The sequence below is a fragment of the Cervus elaphus genome, chromosome 6 (genome assembly GCF_910594005.1).
Source record: "Cervus elaphus chromosome 6, mCerEla1.1, whole genome shotgun sequence".
Lineage (NCBI taxonomy): Eukaryota > Metazoa > Chordata > Mammalia > Artiodactyla > Cervidae > Cervus > Cervus elaphus.
The window spans coordinates 3,371,141-3,396,332 of NC_057820.1; the positions used below are offsets into that span (position 1 = coordinate 3,371,141).

At 58.7% G+C, this 25,192-nt stretch overlaps 1 protein-coding gene and 1 non-coding gene across 2 annotated transcripts in view; one reads left to right on the plus strand and one right to left on the minus strand.

Moving 5' to 3' along the window:
- The window catches only part of ABLIM2 (actin binding LIM protein family member 2), a 131,236-nt gene that overhangs the window by 75,579 nt on the left and 30,465 nt on the right, over window positions 1-25,192 (plus strand). Inside the window, 7 exon segments of the mRNA XM_043906090.1 lie at window positions 1,417-1,449; window positions 3,069-3,189; window positions 4,995-5,093; window positions 10,891-10,992; window positions 11,522-11,575; window positions 18,968-19,020; window positions 19,672-19,813. Of these exon segments, the coding sequence (XP_043762025.1) occupies window positions 1,417-1,449; window positions 3,069-3,189; window positions 4,995-5,093; window positions 10,891-10,992; window positions 11,522-11,575; window positions 18,968-19,020; window positions 19,672-19,813 (604 nt within the window).
- On the minus strand, window positions 14,307-14,389 carry TRNAL-UAA. Its single transcript has one exon. It is a non-coding gene; the product is annotated as a tRNA-Leu (tRNA).

Below are 25,192 nucleotides of genomic sequence, written 5' to 3' on the forward strand. Positions count from 1 at the left end.
GGCGGGGCGGGGTCCTCCGGGGTACACCCACCGGTCACGCCACAGCAGCTGGCCAGGGCCACCCCTGCCGTGGCCACTCGGTCACAGTCACCACGCACGCACAGACCCGCTCTCACTCTGCCCTGGCACCGGGCTTGGCACTCCCCACCTCCCACGGCCCAGCGCTCTGGGAATGCCCCCTCCCCGCAGGACGAGGATGAAACGAGGAGACTGGGGGGGACGTGCTAGCCCCAGGACCGTGGGGCTCACAGGGCAGAGCTGGGGCGTGGGCCCGGGTGGCCAACTCTGGTCACTGCTGCCTCCGTGCCGGCTTCTACCATGGCGCAGAGCGAGGTGTTGGGTTGCGTCCCTTCTCCATCTCTGGGGACCTTGAGGGCTTGCATCTCTGCAGGCCCCACCAGCCGGGGGCCTGCTCGGAGGGGGCCTCTGAGGGGCCTTTCTGTGAGTTGATGATGAAGGGGGGCCCGGGAAGCCCCAGAACGGGGCTTGGGGCATTGAGCTGGGCAGACACGGCCTAGGGCTGGACAGCTTCTCCCGCTGCTCTAGACCTGCAGCCTTATAGCCGCTCATCCCAGGGCGGAAAGCTCACAGCGGGAAGAGGAGTGGGCCGGAAGCACAGTGCTCTGTCAGCCTCTCTGAGCCTCAGTGTCCCCGTCTGTGAAATGGGCAGATTGGGGTACAAGTTCCCCCTTCCCATTCTAAGGGCGGGGATTGTACAAGAGCGAGCCCCCAGCCATTCGGGGCTCCTCCTCGGAAACTCTCCACAGCATCTTCTTACCTGTTCAGGTGTGGGGGAGACAGGTGAGCTTTCCTGCCTGGAAGCTCAGTTTCCAGAGCCCCTTCTGCTACTTGCTGCTTCCCTGAGCCCGTATACAGATGGTGGATGACCCAAATACCGACCCATATACACATGGTGGACGGTGCACTTGTTCTAACGGGAGCTGCCTGGCTGGTGACCGCTCCCCGGGGCCCCGATGGCCCCCAGCCCCTCACTGTGGTCCTCACCCCAAGCCCTGAGACTCCGAATCATCCTTCCTTTCTCCGGGCCCCTTTATCTTTTCTGAAGAAGACCTGCGGGCTCACGGGGTGGTGACTCCTGATGCCCTGAACCAACAGTCCTCCTACTGGAAACGGGGCTTTGCGGGAGGGTGGCAGGGTGGGGTGGGACAGCCAGGAGGAGGCAGGTCCACGCTGATCCGCACAGAGCTCTGTCCTGGGGGCCTCTTTCTCTGGGGGGCATTGACTGAATGTCTCCAAAGAGAAGGCTTTGGAACCCATGTGGGGTCTTGTAGGGAGGAGTCCCTTCCCGTCGGGAGGAGGGTCCCTGGGGTGAAGGTACCTGGGCCGGGTCTGGGCCCCTCCCCGCGTGACCGCCTGGTGCCGGGCCTAACGGGGTCCCCTCTGTTGTGTCCACAGTCCCCCCAGCTGCTCTCGCCAACGCCGCCCGAGGTAACCGCCCCCCAGCCCGCCCATCTGCTCATCACTCCGCTGCCTAGATTATAAAGATAACTGCCCGAGGCTTCCCCAGGAGGGCCCCCCAGGCCCTTGGCTGTGGCATCTGGCCCTGGCGTCAGTCCATGGCCCTCTGAGGCTGGGGTGCCCTCCTCGGTGCTGGTTATTTTTATAATGGTGTCTCATTCGCATGCTTCCCCGTGCGTCTGCCAGCCCTGCGATGCGGACATCTGGGACACAGGCGTCCTGCGGTCTGGTCCACGGCTTCCTTTAGAGGGGAAAAAAAGTCCAGGGGCTGGGGTAGCTGGGGCCACCTCATCCGCCTCTGAGCGGGATTATGGGAACATCCTTGGGGCCTTGAGGGTGAACGTACTGAAAGCGTTTCTGTATCAAATAGCGTTTATAATTAGCAACCCGCCCTGTATGTCTGTTTCTCAAAATGGATCCTTGACATAGATGGCTGCCAATCAGACTCCATAGGTATCAGATCCTGGGCTCAGGAAGGTGACAAATGCCTGTGGGTGGGCAGCTGGCACCGAGTGGCCATGCCCACGTGTGGTTGCGAGCCCCGGGGAGAGGGCAGATGAGGAGACACCTGTAAAATATAAGCTGGCCAGTGGGGCTGTGCAGAGAATACCCGGGGATGGAGATGAGATGGCCGGACTGTGGCAGCCCCAGAGGAGACAGTGTCCATCACTGGGGCAGTGGGGGGAGTGGCAGGCCAGGCCAGGAGGTCAGTGTTACGCACAGCGGGGGGCGGGGGGGATGCCTGACAAGTGCACTCCCAGCGTGAGGGTGGCCTGAGCAGAGCGTGGAGGTGGGTATGCAGGCAAGATTTAGAGACAGTGGATCGGGCGGGTTTGGCTGAAGAGGAGCCCTGGGAGGCAGGAGGTAAGCTGGGAAGGGCATGGGAACCGTGAGTGCCAGACCCAGACCCTCCCAGTGCTCATCCCCATGCGGCCTGGCGGGCAGAGCAGCGGGGTCCACCCACGGCAGGAGGCCGGGCCGCGTCGTGATTCCGGCCAGGGTGCCGAGTTGCGGCTGGTCGGTGGTCTGCTCTGCCCCCAGCCTGCGGTGCCACGCCATCTCACGCCACCCGCTCTGACCACTCGAGAGGGTGGCCCGTCCTGCTTGAGTGGAGTCTGTGTTGTCAATGACTATGCATCTGACTCAACTGAGCTTCTGGGCCCTGGGGTTCAGGGGCTTCTCACCTCCCACACCTGGGGAGGCCCTGTTGAAGCTGGTTACAGAAGCTCTGTGGGTCTCAAAGTGTCTCCCAAGGACCCTTGGGGACCAAGGATTGGACAAGAGGGGGACCGAGGGGAGTGGGGGGAGCCAGGTGCCTTTACCCACCCTTGGAGCCCAGCCACAAGGAGGTGCTGTGGGAGGGATGGATACCATCCATCCAGGTGCTAAAGGATGCTCAGGCTGAAGGGAGTGTCAGCACCAAGGCCAGCTCCCCGCCTGGCTCTTCAGAGGTGCCCTGGCAGGTGTGGGCACTCCATCCCGGGGCCACGTTGAGTCAGCCTCCGGGGTCAGGCGCGTGGAGGGCGGAAGGGTGGGACGGGATGGGTGGTGGTCCCGGCTCAGCGTTCACTGGGCTGTCTTCCTCCCAGGGGGAGCAGGACGACCGCTCCTACAAGCAATGCAGGACCTCCAGCCCCAGCTCCACCGGGTCGGTCAGCCTCGGCCGATACACCCCGACCTCGCGGTCACCCCAGCACTATAGCCGTCCAGGTACTTGCCCCCACCCCTCACAGCTTCTTTTACCCCCCTGAGCCTGTGCTTCTTGTTGCTTTTCCTCTGAGGAGTCTGTCTGTTACTCTGCGCAGCTGGAGAAAGGACGGACGGGGAGATGGGGAGCTGTGCTTTTAGTGACAGAAGCAAAAGGCCCTCTGCGGTCTGGGTGGGGAGGTGAAGTGCAGAGGCAGCGGGTTAGCCCGTCAGTGAGAGGGGCCATCCTGGGAGACACCCGAGGCAGTGCTGAGCACATAGAACCCAGCTCACTTGTTGGTGTCGGGAAGGTGAAACCACACCCACTGCAGGAGTCACCGAGTTCCGAGCTCACGGAGTCCTAGGGAGGTTTGCGCTGCGAACGCAAAATCAACGGGCAGAAACTGGCCTCAGCATACGTGTTGCCGCTCCCCTGTATCTGGGTCAGTGGCCCCAAAGACAGCCGTGGGGAGAAGCCTGAGGAGGGCCCTCTCTCCCCTGCCCCGGCCTCACCCCCTGCCTGGCACCCAGCTGCGTATTGCTTCCCCTTCCCATTTAAAACTCTGAGCTGCCTCATTGTGTCAGAGTCACAGGGACTCCACTCAGAGGCTGCTTTCCTGAGGGACTTTTCCAAGCATCTCCTCCCCGGCCAGCTGCTGCATGGCTCCTTTCTCACCTTCATGAACTCAGCTCTCGAGTTTTGTGGTCCTTGTGGAAAAGTCAAAGCTCCATTCATTGGCAAAGTTATTTTCATTACCTCCCTGCCATGTGCCTGGTACATCTTGCTCAATAGAAGTTTGGAAAGTCGGCGAGTGAGTGAGTGATGAGTGACTGACTCAGTGAATGAATGAGTAAGTGAATGAGTGAAAGAGTGGGTGAATGAATGAATGTATGAGTGAGTGAGTGAATGAATGAGTGGGTGAGTGAATAAATGAGTGAGTGAGAGAAAGAATGATGAGTGACTGACTCAGTGAATGAATAAATGAGTAGGTGAGTGAATGAAAGAGTGGGTGGATGAATGAATAGATGAGTGAGTGAATGAATAGATGAGTGAGTGAATGAATGAGTGGATGAGTGAATGAGTGATGACTGACTCAGTGAATGAATGAGTAGATGAATGAAAGAATGAGTGGGTGAATGAATAGATGAGTGAGTGAATGAATAAGTGAGTGAGTGAATAAATGAGTGGGTGAATAAATGAATAGGTAAGTGAGTGGGTGAGTGAATGAATGAGTGGGTGAGTGATGAATGAGTGGGTGAGTGAATGAATGAATGGGTGAATGAGTGAATAGATGAGTGAATGAGTGAGTAAGGGAATGAGTGACCAGGCAGGTGGGTAGGTCAGGGAGAAGGGCCGTCAGCCTCTCTGAGGACCTCTCTGTGGACCCCTGACCGCTGTATTTGGGTCACCTGGGCTGGCCAGCTGGTGCTTGGCCGGATGGCCACCCCAGGGTCAAGGCCTGACCCTCTCCTGGGTGAGGCCTGGTGCCTGTCCGGTGACCGACCCCTCCCCGGTCCGGCTAACTGCCCTCCGCCCGGGTCCCAGATCCCAAGAAAGCCCCTTCCTGGGGCAGTGGGCAGGACCCGGGGGCCCGCCGCTCCCACCCAGCAGGCCTGTGGCGGGCCTGGGCACCCCGACCCCAGCGGGCAGGCCTTCCGCCCTCCGAGCCCGGAGCAGAGGCGCCCTGAGCATGCTGGGCAGCCCACCCCCTCGAGGGGCCTCAGAAAGGTGTGTGTTCTTGGGTCGAGACGGCAGAGCGGGGCCTGGGGCTCTTCTGCGGCCATGTGGCCGGGCGGGCTGACTCTGACTTGCTCTCTGTCGCCCGCAGCTGGTACTGCGAGCGTCGGTACCAGTAGCTGCCTGTCCCTGTCCCAACACCCAAGCCCTTCTTCCGTGTTCAGACATCATTACATCCCGTACTTCCGAGGTAAGGCGCGCCGCCCGCAGAGCGTCCGTGTCTCGCTGTCCTGTGTCCGCTGCCGCATGGCTTCCCCGAGCCCCCGTCTCACGCCCGTGCTCCCCACTGTGTCATGTGTGTCCAGCTCTGTCGGTGTGTCCGTGTTCCCAGGAGGCAGCTTGTCGTTCAGAAACACGAGTGGCGAGGCGGGGGGAGGGTTCTAGGACCTACCCAGCACCCACCTTGGGCTGGCTCCGGAGCCTCTACCTAAGTCATCCCGTGTTGTTTCCCTCTCGGCTCGGCAGGCGTGGGGGACTGCTCGCCACAGTTATCGGGAAATGTCCACGGCTTCAGTTCATGGTGGCCGGGCACCCCCCGTGGCTGCAGCTCCTCACAGGGCACAGACCTGCCCGTCTGCCCCACCCCTGCCTGGGCACTTGTGTGTGAATCAGTCCAGGAAAAGGGCCAGTTCCTGTGTTATGGACTGACTCGTGCCCTCAGATTCATTTGTTGACATCCTAAGCCCCCGTGAGCCTGCGTTTGGAGAAAGTGTCTTTAGAAGGTTATTAGGGTGAAGTCATAAAGGTGGGGCCCTAATCCAATGGGGTGGGTGGCCTTTTTGGAGGAGGAACAGACAGTCTGTCTGCGTGTGCTCAGAGGAAAGGCCATGGGAGGCCAGAGCAGTGTCTTCTGCCAATGAGAGAGGCTGCACCTGAGACCCAGCCCTGCCAGACCTTGATCTGGGACTCCCGGCCTCCGTTCCTGAGAGAAACGAATGTCTGCTTTGCAAGCCAGGCAACCGAGGTGCTTTGTTACACAGCCCTAGCTGACTGATACACCCTGGAAAGACTCCCAAAGCACAAGAGGAGCAGCAGTGGTCTGTTGATTCCCCCGGAGTGAGTTAGGGTCCCCGTTCCTCACCGCTGCTGAGTGCAGAATGTTTCAGGAAAAACTTCTGACCCCGAGAGACGGGGAGAGGCCAACCCAGCGGGATTAATGCATCACTGATGGTCACCCATCCCGGCTCCTTGGAACTTGGACGGTTCTCACGTGCATCGTCATCACCCATCTGAGTGACCCTATTAGTCTAACGGAGAAGAGAGCCCCCTGGTCAGTGGGGTGCCTTCTGCTCCTCTCTGTGGACCTGGCCCCGCAGCTCATGGACTTTTTTTTGGATGTCCTGGCTTTTCTGAGAAGGAGCAAAGCCCCCAGATCTTGTGAGCAGGAGAGCAGCGTGGCTCGCGTGCATCCGTGTAGACAAGGGTGTCATGTGATGGGTGTGGCCTCACCCAGAGGCAGACAGAAGACTCAGTGCAAATCAGAGGGAGCTTGACATTTAGACACGTCCCCTCAGGTCACACAAGCAGGCGCCCATTCTTGTCTCGAAGGTCAGAAAGCTGAGCACACGGCTTTCCTCTGCCCGACGTGGCCCTGCTTTGGGGTCCCTGGCAGAGGTACGGCCCAGAGGCAAGGCCGGGCAAGCTGCCCCACCCCGGGAGCTGGGCTGACTGCCCAGGAAATGGCTTTGTCCACATCCGTCCAGGCAGCCTCGGTGACTGCCCTTCCGCTCCCCACCCAAACGCGGCTCAGAGACTGTGCCACAGCCCCTCCAAGGGCGTCCCTGAGGTCAGGGAGGGGGGCACGGTGCCCTGCGGTCTGCTCCAGGAGGGCTGGCTCCACAGTGGGCCACCCTGCTTCCCTTCTGCCTGCTCTTTCCCCAGTTCTCTTTGTCCAGGAATCGGGCAGAGCCCCCACCCTCCTCTCTCATGGAGGATGTGGGGGGTGCCTGGCACCCCCAGTTCTGCCTGCTGCCAACCTCCAGGGCCGCCCATGACCTCAGGAGCCCCAGCTCCCTTCCCGGACTCTCCCCTGGGGAGACGGAGGCGCAGGGACAGCTCGCTGGGCTGGACCCAAGGGCGGGCCCTCGCTCACCAGGTGCGTCCACCTGCAGGCTGTGGAACCGCTCCCTCTCCCCAAGGCCCACGGGCTCTGGTGCATCGCAGCTCGTGGGCGCTCTGTGGCCAGCCGTGCCAAGGGCCACCTGCCTTCCTCTCGGCTGGTCATGGGGCCTGGTGTCCACCCGCACGCCAGGAAAGCCTTCTCTGGCCGCTCCTCCCAGCAGCTCAGCTTTCTTGGCTGCCCAGCTGGAGATTTTCCCTCCGGACGATGCTACGGGTGGAGGGCTCTCCCAGGAGGGACCAGTGCTCGCCCTGACCTGGCCACATGCCCCTCTGTCCCCACCTCACCCCTCCATTCCCAGACACACCTTCCCACCATATCCTGGCTCCTGGGGCCACCCTGCTGCCAAGACCTGTGTGCAGCATAGGTGCCCATGGCAGCCATTTACACTTTAGTATGAATTTCAGTCCCTGGTGTGTCTCCCAGGACAGTGTGAGGTTTAAGCCTGACCTCTCTCCTGATATGGAGCAGGTGAGTGCAGGAGAGGTGATGCTGGCAGAACCATGCTGCTGGGCAGTAGGGGGAGGTGACCCGTGAGCCCCCCACCTCAGTGTGAGGGGGAGAGGGGTGCTGCAGAGGTGGAGCCTCTGGTCGGAGCCCCCTTGACCACCCGATGGCTGCGCCTGTTGGCACCTCCTCATCTCACCTGCTTCTGGAGCCGCCTGCCTGGTGGCTGTGGTGAGCCCAGGTGGCCTGAGGCAGCAGGCTGGGCAGGTGGAACCCGCCTGCATCGTGGTGTCCCATGGGAGCCCCACAGGGGGCTGGGGGCTGACCTCGCCTCTGGTCACCTTGAGAAGATCACAGAGCCAAGTGGGGGTGTTCCCGAGGGCTGAGTGTGGACTGCTGAGCAGCAAAATGAAGGGCATTGCAGCTGGATCGGAAAGCAAAGTACAATGTCCACGCGTCCACACCCATGGAAAGGCATGACCGAATAATAAACCAGTGGGGAGAAGAGACCGACTCCCGGCAGAAGAGACCCCAGTGATTCACGGGGAACCTCTCCCCTCCCCACTGTCAGGTGGAGGCTGTGCCTGGCAGCTTCCCCGCAAAGAGTGCAGAGTTGGGGGAAGAGGAGCCGGACGTGGAGAATCCTGGGCCAGCGCGACCTCGGGCACGGGGTCAAGGTCAATCGCAGCGCCAGGTCATGTGGATGGCAATGGGGGAGGGCACCTCCCCTCCAGGCTCTTCCCCCCAGACCTGTGGCCCCGTCTGGTCACGAGAAGACACCCAGCAAATCCTCCCTGAGGGGCAGTCTGCCAGACGCCCGCGCGGTGCTTCTCAAAACCGCCAGGGTCGTGAGGTGCCCGAGAGTGAGAAGCGGTCACAGCCCTGGGGGGCCTGGGGGATGTGAGGACCGTGTCGCCTGGTGCCCTGGACGGGTCCCGGGGTACCCAAGGGACTCGAGGGGAAAACCGGTGAAATCCAAGTGAAGCAAGGCATTTGGACAACACCAGGGTGGCGACACGCCGGCTGCATGTAAGGTGGAACCGCGTGGGGATCACAGGAAACCTCCGTGTCACCCTAAACTCCTCCACAGCAAAGCAGTGACTCCAGCGGGCAGGGGAGACAGCCGTTCACGGGCCGGGGCTTCCCGGGCTCCGAGATGGCCCCTTCCCGAGGTCCTCACGGCTCCCTGAGGGTGCTGAGGACCGTCCATAGCAGAGGTCAGAAGCGACCTGCATCCTGACCCGCCTCCAGGAGAAGCCACGCATCTGGGCACAAGGGACTGTCTGCCTTTTCAGCGTCGCTGCACGGCTGGGCTTGCTTCTGGATTCTCCCATCCCTGGTGATGTCGGTGGTGGGGGTTTTGGCCACCAGGATCCACGGGCACGGCGCCCAGGGCTCGGTCTCGCCAGAACCCCAGGCCCTGCAGAAGGTGGCCATGGGGAAAGTGGTCTTGGAGGCCCCACGTGGGGTCGATGCGAGTGTGCACTTTACCGTGGATAGCGACACAGTGACTGGCAGGTGGGCGTGTGTCCAGAGAAGGGAATGGCCAGCTGGGCTGTGTCCTCTGGGAAGGGTTTGCACCTGAGCCTTGACCCAGGCAGAGTCTGGACAAGCGGGGAGGATTGGAAAGGGGGTCCCCCGGGTGGGAGGGGGGGTGGTGAGCAGAGACAGATTGGATGAGGTCCTAGTCTTAGAGTCTGGTGACCGGTGAAGATGGCAGGTGTGAGGTGGGTGTGACCTGCCCCCTGACCCCGGTGAAAGCCATAGTCCTCCTCAGACACACATGCTCATGCACACACACACATGCACACGCACACACATGCACATATACACGTGTATACACATATACAATACAGGAGTCTTGCTTGTGAAGTCGGATGCCGCACGGTGGCCCTGAAGACTGGGGAGGACGGGGTCCCATGACATGCTGGAGTCTGCCCCACCTGGGGGGAAGCAGAGAGAAACGGGCCACAGCGCCCCAAGTCAGGCCGTCCTCAGCTGCTCCGGGGTCCGAGCAGATGAGTGTGAAGCCCCGGCTTCCGAATGTTCTGCGCCCTGGGGGTGATGAGTCACGGCCAGCAGGGGGGCCTGTGGTTTCCTTCACTCGCCCGTGGGCGTGGTCTACCCACGGGGAAGCGCAGCCCAGCCTGAGGCTCCAGAAGACTCTGAGCTATGCTGGAGGGCGGTGCTAAGGGAAAAGAGGGCTTCACACCCCCTCCCTGGGTCCGGGACAGTCCTCTACCCGACGTTCCGTCCGCGCTGACAGGTGAAACTGGTGCCCTGGCGGGAAGCTGATGGAAGCTGCAGTCAGTCTGGGGAGCTGGCTGTGGTCTGCTGCACCCACCCTGCCCCTTGGGCCCCCTGAGGACCCCCACACACCACCCCAGGGCAAGAGCACCCCTCAAGCCCATCTACTGCCCCACCCCGTTAGCCCACGTCCAGGTCGGCCCGCCCTGCCTCATCACATGTCACCCTGGGGTCCTTCGAATGCCAGTCCAGGGTATTTTCGTCAGGGTGTCCCTTTCCTTTCACCAAGCTGTCGCGGAACGTGTCCTGAGCTGAAGGGCGGGGAATGAGTGGTGCGTCTGTGTGTCTTGCTGAAACGAGCCGTACACCTCTTGTGCCCCGTTCAGTGCCCATGCCACCCTGTGTACCACCCCATCCCTTCAGCAGGTGTGGGGCGGGGAGGGGAGGGTCACCGGGTGACCACAGCTGTCTAGAATCTGTGACTTGATAATCCAACCTGGTCCGCAAAAACTGAACTGACAGGTCCAGGTGGGGTAAAAGTCAGAGCCAAAATCAGAGGGCTCTTTCCGTTCAGTTTGGCAAAAAAAAAAAACAAAAAACGGCTTTACTTGGGAACACGGCAGCTGATGAACGCCAGTTGCCTCTTTTTCTCCTGTAGTTGATAAAATTGTCCTCAGTGGCTTTTAAAAGACAGATGTTGATGAATTCTGGCACTTCAGTCCCCTGTTGTGAATGGATGATTTGTGAATCCTCCAAGAAATCAGCGTCTTTTTACACAAGGATACTTAGGAAGAGCTGGGGGCACTGAGTCTTGGTGAATCTGTGATTTTCTAGATTCGGGCAGCAGCCTGGCCATGACGCCCCCTCCCAAGGAAAGGGGGGCACTGTCGATGGCCCGGCCAGCCGTCCCGGGAACTTGGAAGCAGGCTGGGCCCTCCCCTGGGCGCTCCTGCTCCCCTACCCTGGGGCCACGGAAGGCGGTCCCTCAAGGTTGGATTAACGAGTCGTGGGGCCCCATCTGGAGGTGTCGGTGGGGGGGGGTCACACTCCCTCCCCTGGGCAGAGGCCCCACGAGGCAGGGGAGACAGGGGCTCCCGAAGCTCTCACGCTTGAAATGCTCTCCTCTGCTTCCCCCTCCCGCCTCTGTCTGCCGTCTTCGCTCTTCCGTCTGGAGGCAGTGAAAGTGGCCGGAGCACTCCCAGCCTCTCTGTGCTCTCAGACAGCAAGCCTCCCCCCTCCACCTACCAGCAGGCTCCTCGCCATTTCCACGTCCCAGGTAGGCGCCCAGGACGCACGGCCACTCACCAGGCAGACGGGCCGCCCCCTGAGCTGTCGGGGCGGGCGTCTGCCGTTACCTCTTGGGAGTCGCATGTTCCCCCGGCTTCTTCATCCCCCACCCCACCCCCCCAATTCTGAGATGCTTTAAAAATCCACCAATGGGTGGTGTTCACGTCCCCAGACCGGCACATGTTTGAGTCTCTCCCGAAGCCCCACAAACACCGGGGAGGCGCGGCTGCCCTTCCGGGAGTGCACTGGAGACGGGCCGGCCGGGTCCCGGTTTGTCACTGGACACCCGCTCCAGCCACTCTCTCCCTCTGCCCCCTTCACAGCGGGGGGTGGCACCTGGGCTGAGTGCAGCTGATGTGTGGGGCCTGGGCGCCCGTCGCTGGGGTCCCCGATCCTTGCTGGGGGCCCTGGGTGACGGACTGCTTGCTGACAGATGGCGGGAGAATGGAAACCATCACACAGTATGCTTGCTCACCCTGCTGTTTCTCTCCTTTTTTTTTTTCTTTCTCCTTTCCCAGACACTGGCGTCAAAGATAACATCTATAGGAAACCCCCCATCTACAAGCAGCATGGTACATACAGTCGGATTCCTCTGCTGCTGTGTTTGCCCTGCATGCCTGTCAGTGCCTTTGCTTCTGAATGCTTACACTTGCTCTGCTTTGATACATGATGGGGAGGGTAACCGCGGGGGGCTGCAGCCTGAACATTAGGTACGTGGTGTTTGCTGGCGGGACCCCGGGAGGCCCCTTCATAAATTACAGCGGAGAGTGTGTCCAAGTAAGCGCCTCTCTGTGTGTGTGAACCCAGGGCTGACTCGTGGGCCGGGCTGCAGATGAGGGCTTGTAACGGCGAGCTTGTCCCCGTGTGTGGCTTTGGGGGTACTGCTTTGAGGGGAGCAGCCAGGCTGCCTTTAGCCCAGATGGTGAGGGACGGAGGTGCTTGAACCCCAGGGTGACCCAACCTGGTCTTTGGAAAACAGCACAGACCAGAATCAGTCCTTTAGCCCTCTGTAAGAATGTAAGTCCTGTGTTTTGAGAATCTCTGATGGTAGAATTAACGACTTGGCCTTTGGCTAAAGGGGTTTCAAACCTCAGCAAATAGGGGCCGGCGATGTCTGCCGGCGAGGGTGTCTCTCACCGCTCCCCGCCCAGCCTCCGCCTTCAGTTTCCCTCCTAGACGTGGCCAGCCATCTCCACTCCACTGAGCCTGCAGGGGTCACGTGTTCAGGGGACAGGAGGCTCCAGGTCTCACCTCTGTTTCGTCAGAGAATTTCTGGTGATTTGGGATGTGTTGCTTCGCCATCCTGAGCCTCTGCTTCCTCATCTGCAGAACAGGGACGATCCTCCATCCTGCCTTTTGGACAGGCTGGTTGGAAGGACCCGGGTGGGGTAATGAACGTGAAATCACATTCTAAACTGTCGAGGACTGTGCAGGTGATGCGGGATTGTTATTAAATCCCTAGAGAGATGGGAAGGGGAGCTCCCATACTTAAAGTTCTTGCCCAGAGGCATCCCCAAGACGGCCACGACCCCTGTTGACAACTGGAAGGATGCTGTGGGGTGAAAGCTGTCGAAGTGTGTATTCTGGACTTCCCAGGCGGTCCAGTGGTTAAGACTCCATGCTTCTAATACAGGGGGCGTGAGTTCAATTCCTGGTCGGGAAACTAAGATACTACGTGACACGCAGCGTGGCCAAAGATAGTGTGTTTTTTTGTGGCTTACTGGGCTTCCCAGAAGGCGCAATTGGTAAAGAATTCATCTGCCAGTGCAGGAGACACAAGAGATGCAGGTTCGATCCCTGGGTCGGGAAGATCCCCTGGAGGAGGAAATGGCAACCCACTGCAATATTCTTGCCTGGGAAATCCTCTGGACAGAGGAGCCTGGCGGGCAACAGTCCGTGGGGTCGCAGAGAGTCAGACACGGCTGAGCACGCGCTGGCCGGCTGGCTGGCTGGCTGGCTGTGGCTTACTGACAAGCCGTGGTCTGTCTGTTTTATAAATTTTCTGCTTGACGGCAACAGGCCCTGTGCTTGATTGTATTTCTCCCTCTTCCCAAGAAAATAAAAGACGACTGGGAACTCCTGGGCTTCCAGAAGGTGATGCCTTTCACTGTTGCCCTCGATCAGAGAAGCAGGGAACCCAGATCTTCCCGAAGGATCAGAGAGGGCGGGGCTCATGGACCCCAGGACCCTCAGAGGTTGTCCAGACCAGCCTCCCGTGTCACCCATGGGGAAACTGAGGCACAGGAGGGCAGGAGCAGGCAGAGAGTGATGTTGTTCCGCCGGGGCACCCGTGCTCCAGCCTTGAGGCTGTCCTCGTCTGCGGGGAGAGCTGACTGACTTGACCTTTGATCAGCCGGTAACACATCACTTACACATACAGGGTCGGATGACCTGCCCCTAGGAGGGGGCTAGGTGGTAAATCAGGTTATGAAATTGCTCCCTAGCGTCTGATGGAGCCCGATGATCCTAGACTGAGAACTTCTCACACTGAGTCCCTTAACTGAATCATGCCACGGAGATTCAGTTTACCTATTTTTTTTTGGCTGCACCGTGCAGCTTGCGGGTCTAAATTCCCCGACCAGGGATTGAACCCACGGCCCCTGCAGAAGCGCAGGGTCTTAATCACTGGACCGCCAGGGAAATCCCAGTTTGTTCTGGGGTGATCGTCATATATATTTTTTTTAATCTGGATATTTACACCTTTTCTATCGAAAGGCAAGTGAATCCCTATTTGAACCCTGAGTAATGACCCAAACTCTTTTAACGTTCTGGAACTTGGGCTTATTGATGACTTTATGAAATGAACCTTATAGAGTGCGTGCTCTCTGCCGAGCGTTCAGCCTCACGGCGGGATGAACAGCAGCACAGACAGCCCCTGCTTGACTCTAAAGGGGCCGTGAGAGGGGCAGGCGCTCTCGGGGGCCTCGGGTCCTCGCGTCCAGCTTTCCTCGGACAATCCTCAGGGCGTGAGGGATAGGTGTGATGGAGTGCATTTGAGATGCTTTGATTTTATAAGATTTCCCCCTCTAGCTGGACCATATCCACCGGAAGTGCCTCAGGGGCGGGAGCATGCCTGTGTGTAGCATGTGTGTGAGCATGCGAGTGTGTGCATGTGTGTGTTTTCAAGTCCATGTGCAGTCCCTACTCCCCATCTCAGCAGCAAACTGAGCGTCCACTCAAGGGAGAGAGGAGCCCAGCTCAGGCTGGAGAAGCCGTCAGTTTAATCTCCCGACTTGCCAGAAATAAACTCCGGGTGGTGACATTGAGTTCCTGGACCATTTAATTAGTTTGCTAAGTCACTATTGCCGGGAGTGGGGTTTGAACCCACGCAGACACATGTCCATTGGATCTTAAGTCCAACGCCTTAACCACTCGGCCATCCCAGTGGTAAGAATACTGGAGTGAGTTGCCACGTCCTCCTCCAGGGGATCTTCCTGATCCAGGTATCGAACCCGCATCCCTTACTTCTCCTGCATTGGCAGGCGGGTTCTTTACCACTAGGGCCATGTAGGAAGCCGAATGGCAACCCACTCCAGTGTTTCTTGCCTGGGAAATCCCATGAATAGAGGAGCCTGGTGGGCTACAGGTCATGGGGTCGCAGAGTCGGACTCGACTTAGCAACTAAACCACTAAGTCACTTCAGTCGTGTCCAGCTCTTTGTGAGCCCATGGACTGAAGTTGCCAGGCTCCTCTGTCCATGGGGATCCTCCAGGCAATACTGGAGTGGGTTGGCATGCCCTCCTCTCAATTAGTTTAAGATGGTGTATTCAGTGAGCTTTAAAAATTTATGCTTTTTAATTAATGTATTTACTATTTAACTTTCTATTGCCAAGTCATCAAAAGTTGTGTTTAATTTAGCAACAGTCTTTCTTGGTGCCTTCATCCCACTTGCGTGTTTGGGGAAATGAGCCTGCAGCATGAGGGTGGCCAGGCCTGAGGACTCGGTGAGGGGCGGGCAGGGGGCACTGACGCTGAGGATGGGGGTCAGGGTTAGGATTAGCGGTTGCATAGCTGCCACAGATGTACCACGTGTGTTGGGGTTCCACCTCGACATAGCCCGGTTAGTGGCTCCTCAGTCCCTCAGTCATGTCTGACTCTTTTCAGCCCCATGGACTACAGCACGCCAGGCCTCCCTGTCCATCACCAACTCCCGGAGCCTACTCAAACTCATGTCCAAGTTGGTGATGCCATCCAACCATCTCATCCTCTGTCACCTCCTTCTCCTCCTGCCTTCAATCTTTCCCAGCATCAGCATCTTTTCCAAGAGTCAGCTCTTCGCATCAGGTGGCCAATGTATTGGAGCTTCAGCATCAACGTCAGTCCTTCTAATGAATATTCAGGACTGATTTTCCTTTAGGATGGACGGATTTGCTCTCCTTGCAGTCCAAGACAAGTAAGCTAAGGTCAGGGCCATGAAGTGGCCATCGTGACCAGTTGATGGGCAAGTCACCCCCAGGTCTGCCTGACCCCTGAACCCGCTGCTCTCACTTAACATCATTAGGGACCAACAGGATTTTCTTGGACTACATTAGTTCCATCTCTTGTTGTTCAGTCGCTCAGTTGTGTCTGACTCTTTCGACCACATGGACTGCAGCACACCAGGCTTCCCTGTCCTTCATCATGTCTCTGCTTGGTTACAATTTAATGACATGTTTTTAAAAAAGGAATGAGAAAGAGAAGAAAGGAAGCAAAGGAACAGAGTGGAAAATAAGGACTAGCAGAGGGTGTTGGACAGGCTGGGGGTCCACAGGGGGCCTTGCACCGCCCGCTAAACCTCCAGCTGTGACGGGGACCTTTTTGGGGTCCTTTGAACGGCCTCGAGTCACCCGCAGTGTTGAGCCCAGTGTTGGCCCTCTGTGAGGCGGACAGAACTCCCCCACCAGCCCTGTCTCCTGCTCTGGGGGGCAGGGTTCTTGCTCCCAGGGGCTCCACATGCAGCCCCATGATGCCTGGCCCAGAGCGGGAACTTTCCTCCCAGTGGAGTGGAGCTGGCCCAGTGTTGAAAGTGAATTCAAGAGGAAAACGTGATGCCTCCCTCCAGACTTCCCAGGAAGCTGTCCAGCTGTGAGGACAGATGTTCTGTTTCACCAGCCAGAGTGTGGGAGCTGTTAGGTGGCGGCGTGTGTGGGAGGCGGTGGGGGGTGGGGGGTGCGGCTCACCACCTCCCACACCTGCTGTCAGCAAGGGGCTCCCTCTTGCCTCCCAGAGCCGCCCACTCGCACCAGGCCATAGGGGCCACCTGCGCAGTCTGTAACTATTTCCCTGGTGGCTCAGATGGTAAGGAATCCACCTGCAATGCAGGAGACCCAGGTTTGATTCCTGGGTCAGGAAGATTTCCTGGAGGAGGGCATGGCAACCCACTCCAGTATCCTTGCCTGGAGAATCCCATGGACAGAGGAGCCTGGTGGGCTACAGTCCTTGGGGTTGCAAAGAGTCGGAAATGACACAGTGATTAATACTTTTAAGAAATTAATCGCATCTCATGTGTCTCTCTGGGATTCCTTCATAGTGGGTTGGAGGCTCATTTTGGCTTTGAGATGAGGGGGAAGGGGATGGCTCTGGGCAGACCGCCCCTCTCATCAGGGTGCTTCCCGAAAAGGTCCCGGGCAAGCAGGGGCAAGGAGATCAGCCTAGCCCCAAAGGGTGCTCATGGCAGATACCTTTCACGGCTCGGATGGAGCCGCCTCGTGTGACATGAAAGACACACACAAGCCCGTTTCTCTGCTTGTCCTGAACCGATCTGTCTGTTCCTGACACCCCGAAACGGCCTGCTACAAATTAGCTGCATGATTCGCCTCTCGTTTATTCCTAATATTTCAGACCTGTGAGCTGAGCTCCTCATATGTGACAGGATCCATGTTCATCTCACGGGATCCTCTTCAAGTAGTGGGGGTGGAGTGGGTGTCATTTGCCCATTTTACAGATCAGGAAACTGAGGCTCAGGGCCATGAAGGGAGCAGCCCGCAAACCACACGAGACACCAGGGTCCTCTGTGTCCTTAAGCCCATCTCCCATTTCTGGAGAGACCCCGCCGTGTGTTATACGGCTCTGGAAACCCCCTGTTTGAGTCTGGTTAGCTTGTACACACCTCTCGGAGCTGGAGGCTTTTGCAGAGAAAACTTGCTGCATGTTGGTGGAATCCCCCCCACCATCAGAGGTGGGGCGCTTCTTTGAGCCCTGAGCTGGCTCTACAGCCAGAACTCTTCTGCCCCCATGTGACCCCCAAGGCTTCGTGGAGTCCTCAGACCCAGGAGGTGGGGGTGAGGGCGCGCTGGTCCCCGGGCTCCGAAGTCTTAGGAATCTCACACCCTCCAAAGCCCTTTGGCTGGAGCCTCTTAGTTGTTTGTGCATTTGCGAGTTACCCCAACTGCAGCAGTGCCAGGGGCCTCTGCGGGCTGCTGAGGGATGAGGCTCACTCACTTTGAGCAGAAGAGCCAGCCCTGGAGGCCGTCTCTGGGCTGGACAGTGGCCGAGCTCTCAGAGCCCCCAGTAGCCGCTGGCCGGATTGTCGCTGAGGCTGCTGTGCCAGCCGCCCAGAGTCCCGGCTGATGCATGGCCCGACGCCCAGGGCTCTGCTGCCCAGCAACAGCCATCGTCTGGGCAGCGGGAGCGCCCACGCTGATGGGCGTGCATCCGCCTCTGTGCCCCGTCCCCTGCCGCTCCATCACCGTGCCCCGCACGCAGGCTTGGCACCTGTTGCCCTCTGTCGGTGGAGAGAGCGAGGTCTTTGTTTTCATGTTGCAAACCGCTGTCTCTCCCGGGAGAAGGAGAAACAGGGAGTCGTTGGGGATAGCGAAATGTCAGAGCATCCAGAACAGTCTTCAACTGTGGCCTTATCTTGTCAAGGTCCGGTAGCCCAGTCCCCCATTTCCAAGCTCTCGGGTCTGATGTCAGTCTTGTCGTTGGTGGTGCACAAGGCAGGGTGCTCCCAAAGGCTAGAAGGTCTGAGCCCTCCGCAGGCTGCAGGTAAGGAGCCCACCCTGGGCGCGTCCTTGGTCTCGGCGGCTCGGTCTCCAGCCTCGGTCTCCGTGGCAGGTGGCGAAGGACCCTGGGCTCTTCCTTCCGTGGTTCCGTGCATGCCTGGGGCCAGTGGTTTAGCTCGGGATGCACAGGATGGGTCGTTACTGAATTGGATGCTGAGAACTGTCCGCCTTGCCCGCGTGTGGTTTATTTCATCCTGTTAGTTTGGAGATGATAACGTGGGCCCAGCTGGGTGACCATCCCCACGCCCCCCCAAAAAAGGGAAACGGAGGACACAGACACCTCCTGACTCAGCTCCAGAGAGTCTGCCGAGTGGCGGACGTTTGCGCGCGCGCTCTCATCGAGCCCACCTCCGGTCGTGTGTTGCACCCCCTCATTGCTCTTCCTGGAGTCCTCCCACTGGAATTGCTCACTCCATGTTCTGTGTCTTGCGGGCAGTGAGGTGAGGCAGACAAGAGGAAGGACTTTGGAGTCAGACCGCCCGAGTTGCATGTCAGCCTCTGCCGCCCGCTGATCTGTGATCTCGAGAAAGTCACGTCAGGTGTCTGAGTCTCAGTGCTCTGATCTGAGAAATGGGTCACGTGGGGGTGAGCAGTAAAGTCTGTGAAGCCCAACCCAGCAGAGTCTGACCCACCGGGGGCTGGACCACGGGGCCCTTCTCTTACTTTAAAGTTAAACTTGGAAGGTAGAAAGCGTGATCTTCGAAATGCCAAGCGGCTGAGGAGGGGTCGGCTGGGATGTTAATGAGACATCACTTCACACACCTGCTCTTGTTTTAGCAAATCCCATGCAAGGCCCCCCAGCCCCTATTCATGCGGGGATATTCCCCAGCCGATCTGGTTCCTCAGTCCTCAAAAGTACAAGTGCTGGCGACTTTTCTTTTTTTTTTTTCCATTTTGAGCATGACTGTGAAGTGGGAACCAGGACGTGCAAACCCACCACCGACGGTGCGCTCCCTTGACCGATCGATTTTTCCCTTCCAGCCGCGAGGCGATCCGATGGGGAGGATGGAGGTTTCGACCCGGATAACAGGAAGGTAATGAGGGGCAGGCCCGGTGTCGGGGGGCCTTCTCCAACTTGAAGCCGCAGCTCCTCCTCTTAGGTTCTGCCCCTTAGGGGTCCGGCACGGGCCACCTGGGACCAAATTTAAGGGGTGGTCCCACCAGCCTCCTTGCACTGAGGAAACAGCACCTCTTGTCCTCATTCTTTGCTTTCACTTGAAAGTGAAAGCGTTAGTCGCTCAGTCGTGTCCAACTCTTTGTGACCCCATGGACTGTAGCCCGCCAGGCTCCTCTGTCCATGGAATTCTCCAGGCAAGAATACTGGAGTGAGTAGCCATTCCCTTCTCCAGGGAATCTTCCAGACCCAGGGACTGAACTCAGGTCTCCTGCATTACTAGCAGATTCTTTACTGTCTGAGCCACTTTTGGTTCTTTAACCAACGAGATGACTGAAAAGAAAGGAAAATAAATCTTGAGTCCACCCTGGCTCAAGAGCTAAGACCCTTTGTTCTTCTTTAAGGAAGGTGGGTGAGTATGGAAGGAGCCCAAGGCTGGCTTACCCGACACCCGCCACATGTGATCTCACTTCGGGCCCTGACTTCCCCAGCCTCAGTCTCCTTATCTGTAAAATGGGTCAGTGCCCCTGCAGGTCAAGTTGAAATTCACAGAGCTTCTGTTTTTTCTCAGCAGAAGACCAGCTGGCTGATTCTCAAGGAAGAGGCAGACACGAGGACCAACTCTCCAGACCTAGACAGCCAGTCTTTGTCCCTCAGTAGCGGGACCGACAGAGGCCCTCCCCAGACGGTTCCAGGGGACAACTTCTACTCACGTGAGTGGTTCTTCTGAGCAAGAGGCCGTCGGTGTGGCATGAAAGGCCTTGCAGAAAAGGGGCCCATGACCTCGAGCTGATCCCCCCAGATCTAAGCCTTGCTCCTTCAAAACTCTGAGAGCAAACCTCCAGACAGAGGGCAAGTCGGGTAGGGAGCAGGCCCCTAGCCACGCACTGTTCTCTCCTCAATGGCGTCCGAGCCAGCAGGCTGCCCGCAGGTCGTGCCAGTGTCCCGCTGAACTCTCAACGGCTGGGAGGAGGCTGACTCACACTCCTGGGGTCCTCGGGGGGAAAGGGCTTCCAGGCTGGAAGTGAGGGCCTGTTTTCCTCCGGAGTGGACAGAGCGTGGTCCAGGCGGTGAGTCCAGACTTGGGGCCAGGAGCAGCGCTGTCCAGGGCGGTGTGTGAGAATGCTGACCCGTGTTATTATGTGCCCCTCCTGAGCAAGGGGCCGGGACCCGGGACCCCATGTCCTCAGGGAGCGAGGTGGGACAAAGACCCCCATCTGCCTGATCCAGGGGATCGTGATACTCAGTAGGTGTGCCCTTCAGATGTTGAGCAAAACTCCCCGTAACGCTCTTCACATCCAGAGGCTGTGAATTATAGAGGAAACAGCAGCAAGCTGGTGCACGCAGTAGATGACAGACAGACTCTTTGGGTCTCAGCGGCTGTGGGTGGGTTTCTGTGGACAAGCTGGAGGTGTAGTTTGGAAGTAGAGAAGGCCAGGAGGGGACGGGGACGGGTGTGAGAAAGCCCAGGAAAGACACTGGCTTTGCCTTGAGAGAGGCCTAAGTTCAAGTCCCAGCTGGACGCTGACCTTGAGCCAATTACGCCAGTACTGGGCCTCAGTTTCACCCGTGTGCCTGGAGGGGTTGTTAGCCACCCGGGGCGGGGAGGGGGTCCGGGAGCCGCCAGCGCTCAGCCGAACGCATAGTAGATGCTCAGAGAACAACTGCTTTTCCTCACCATCATCGTCATCCTCGTCCTCCCAACTGTAAACTGTCTCACAAATGAAGGCGCGTGTGTTCCGACGTGGGCGGGGGACCAGGAAGCGTGGAGGTGACCCCTTGTTAAAGAAGACGTCTAAACGGAGCAAGCGTGTGTCGTTTTATGTGCCGTCTCTGTAGGCGGGCGTCCGAGTGCCCCGTGCCTCTCCAGCCTGGGCGGCCGCTGTCCAAGTAGAAGCCAGAGGCACTGCAGGGCCGGCATCCCCACGGGAAGGTCACACCGGGAAAGACCCTCAGCAAGACTCATTCACTCAGCGGCCTGGGGCAGGAAAGGCCGAGGCAGGTGGGGTGGGGGTGAGGGGTGCAGGGCTGCTCACAGGAGCAGTGAAGGGCAGAACCCGACCTGGCAGCTGCAGCCGGACCCCCAAGCCCCTCTCTGTCCGGGGAGGTTCGGAACTTGCCCATAGCCCCGTGTCACTGGCCTTGATCATGGCCCTTTCTACTTTTCCAAATGGCAGTTGTTTGGAAGGTGGAGACCTACTGCGCCAGCCCCCCAGAGCACCCCCAGCAGCACCCCAGTAGCCCCCCTTGGGGGCACCAAAGCACTAGCTCCCAGGAACGGACACTCTGGGGTCCTCAGGTGGGCTTTGCCAGCCTCGGTTCTTCCCTTGCTGGGTGGTGGGCAGGCCCGTGTCTGCAGGGCTGGTGGCCTCCCCTGGTCTCTCCTCTGGGGCGGGGAGCAGGCAGCTGCTGTCCCCAGGGAGTCCCTTCGTGGCCTGCCTCTGGCTTGGGGCTTAGGGAGGGGGGCTCCATCTGGGGAGAAGTCCAGGCAGGAACAGGCTGCCTCCTGGCGACCTCCCTGTGCTGCGCTGACCTGCCCTGTGACCTGGGCGTGTTTGCCCACCTGCCTGCACCGCTTCCTCATCTCATGCCACATGAGGTGCCCTGGGGTCACTCCAGGCGTTCCCCCCGGGCAGTAGACCCTGCAAGGCCTGTAGGCTGTGCAGCCGTTTTGGGCAATGACACACCTGTGAGGTCTGTGTCAACCCCATTCCTTGCTGCCGTGTTCCCATCACAAGCTGCAGGGGCGCCCAGCCTGCAGGAACCGCAGTGTCTGTGTTGGAATTCATGTTCTAACTGGGCGAGCCCTCTGAGGTACAAACAACCTGTGTCTCTGTATGCATGTGTATGTGTGTATATGTATATATGTGCGTACACGTGTGTATGTATACATGGGTGTGTACGTGTGCAGATGTGTATGTGTGTATATGTATGTATGTGCGTACACGTGTGTGTGTGCACATGGGTATGTACGTGTGCAGGTGTGTGTGTGTGTGTGTGCACGGGCATGTACATATGTGTATGTGTGCGTGTGTACACAGCTGTACATGTATGTGTGTACATGTATGCATGTGTGCACGCCTGTGCGTGTGTGTACATGTACACATGTGTGTGCGTGTGCATGCATGTCCTCCTTCAGGGATGCAGGCTCACAATGACTGTGATAATGCTTCTGTCATTGCTTCACTTTCTGCTGGTGTTCTGACATCGGTTCCTGCAAATGGGAAGCCCATGGTGTCTGACCACTGCACCTGTGACTTCATCTCTGCCCTGGTGATACCGCTCTGCTCCCATCCTGCATGGAAATAGCAACGAGGACCCAGGCTGCTGGTCTTGCCTAGGTCAGGCGTGCCTTGCTGTCTACCAGCCTCCTGAGAAATTTGGGCGGGATGAGCAGCGCCCCTAAACTGAGAACAGAGGGGTATCCACCTTCTTTTCTCAAGTTGCATTGAGAAAATGCAAGTGGCTCCCAATCGTGAGTGCATTGACCCCAGTTTAATTTGCAGTCATTACTGAACAGAGTGGTTTGCACACAGCAAGGCAGGCCTGCCTGCATCCCGGGACATCATCTGTAGCGCGCCAGAGGAGGGTAGGACTGTGACACTCAACACAGCGGGCGCTCAATAAATGTTTGTTGAATTGAGATGCGCTAAATTCAACGGGTATTTATTGAGCACCCACTCTGTGCCAGACGCTGTGCGGGGCGCTGAGGGAGAAACCAAGAAGACAGGAGCGGCCCCCGCCCTGGAGAAGTGTGCAGGGAGCTGGGACAGGCAGAGATGCTGCTGGGAGCCAGAGCACACACCCCACCACCTGCCTGGGGTCCTCTGTGGGCTCACAGGGACCAGGCACAACCTCATCCCACTCATGACACCATCAGCACATCTCACCTGAGGCTGAATTCATCGTTCAGTCACTCACCCATCCCTTCACCAAACATTAACTGAGCACCTACTATGTGCTGGACACAGCGCTAGGCAGCAGAGAGGAGGTGATGAACAGGACCCAGTCCCCGCTCTCCTGCAGGGAAGCAGGTGGCTGAGAAACCTGTGTGATATCCTCCTCCTCTAAGGCAGTGTTTCTCAGCCGGCACGGCTCATCCCTCCAAAGAGGTCTCATTGAAACACGTTTTATGGTGGAGTGCCGTTCTTTTCCTTTATGCGACACCTCGGGCGTTACCTGTACTAGGCATGTACTTGTCTGCGCTTCCCTGGTGGTTCAGCTGGTGACGAATATGCATGCAATGCGGGAGACCCAGGTTCGATCCCTGGGCTTGGGAAGATCCCCTGGAGAAGGGAACAGCAACCCACTCCAGTATTTTTGCCTGGAGAGTTGCATGGACAGAGGAGCCTGGTGGGCTAGAGTCCATGGCGTCACAAAGAGTCGGACACGACTGAACAACCAACGCTTTCACTGGCTTGCTTTCTTTCATGCCTGTAGCCAGTTGTATTATTGATGAATCTGATTTTTGCCCAGGAAAGGGATGGTACTGATTTTCTGTTACAAGGAGAGCATCTTGAGCCTCACAGGATGCGGTTCACAGGATGAAGGACCCCAGGATCTGTGGGCCTCTCACCTGGCCTGGACCCTGTGGCCTGGCCTGCTGCTGCTCTCCCTAGCCCTTCAAGTCCTGTCCTCCCTTTTGAGGTTCCCCACGTTCCCCCAACTCAGGGGGTCAGAGGTGTGACGATGTCAGACAGAGCCCCAGGCTGGCTGAGACCCTTCCCTGAGGACTAGGTGAGCCCTGGAGAGGACCTCACCCTTTGGAAGGGAATCAGGCACGTGAGGGTGGGCTTGGAGGTCAGGATGAGGACTGCTCTGCATGGAAACCAAGGCGGCACAGAGGGGTGGTCCAGTGGGGGCCAGCGCTCCCCACCCTGCCTGTGACTTTGCTGTCTTGTGACACCTTCTGGGTATCCGTCCCCGTGGAGTCCCGTCCACCTGTCTCCCGCCTGCTGCCCACCCAGCCAGGGCCTGGCCGGAGGCTGGGGTCTGAGACTGTTTCATGATCGCCAACCCAGTGCCCACCAGGGAAGGTCGGGAGACAGCATCTCTGTTCATCTCTGTCTCCCTGCTAACAGCAGCAGGAAAGTGGGTGTCAGGCCCGCTCGGAAGTGGCTTTCCCCGTCCTCTGTTAGTCCTTGGGAGTTTCCAGGCTGTGGAGGAAAGAAAAAGATTGTTCTCACATTGCCTAGTCCGTGGTGGAAAGAGGGAGAGAACCGATTTGTGGTGTGCCAACCCCATGAGAATTTCAGAGCGTGGGGGCGTGCTCAGTTCTGGGCGTTGTGACCTGAGACCCGGGGGGCAGAATCCACGAGCATCACACCGATGGGACATCAGTCCTGGCCCTCCTTGTCGGACAAGCAAGAGAAGGCCCGGAGACGGGGCGCGACCGCCCAACCTCAACCAAGCTTTGGTGAGGGCTCCCGCGCCCTGGCCCTGGGTGTGTGCTGGGGGCACAGCAGAGTCTGCACAGACGGTACCCCCAGCCCAGGAGCTGACGGTCTAGAGCGGGTGGGGGGTGACACAAAGTCCAGATGAAAAGGTGAGACGTATGGCGCCTGCCTTTGCATGCTGGACGGCATCACTGACTCGATGGACAGGAGTTTGAGCAAGCTCCGGGAGGTGGTGAAGGACAGGGAAGCCTGGCGTGCTGCAGTCCATGGGGTCGCCGAGAGTCGGACACGACTGAGCGATTAAGCAGCAACAGCATAGCGCCTGCAGGTCAGGCGGCCAGGCCCAGCCCGGGGCTCGGGGTAGGAGGGGCTAAGTGAGCAGGCTTGAAGAGGGAGGTATCTGGGCGAGAGGACCCTCCCAACAAAGGTGAAGCCTGGCTGCTGGGCCCTGGGTGGCGTGGGGGCTGGGATGTGCAGGGTCACACAGGGTTTTGGGGGCCTTGGTAGGGCCCGGCCTGTCCTGCGAGTTCTCAGCAGCGCCCAGACCGCCTCTGACCGAGCCTCCAGCAGGACTGTCGGGGGCGGTAAAGACAGTAGGAGACTCACTGTGGTCATCCAGGCTGGGGAGGAGGCTTCTGGGGGTGTCCTGGGGGTGTCCCCGAGAAGGACCTTCTGAGCAGCACAAGCAACCCACAC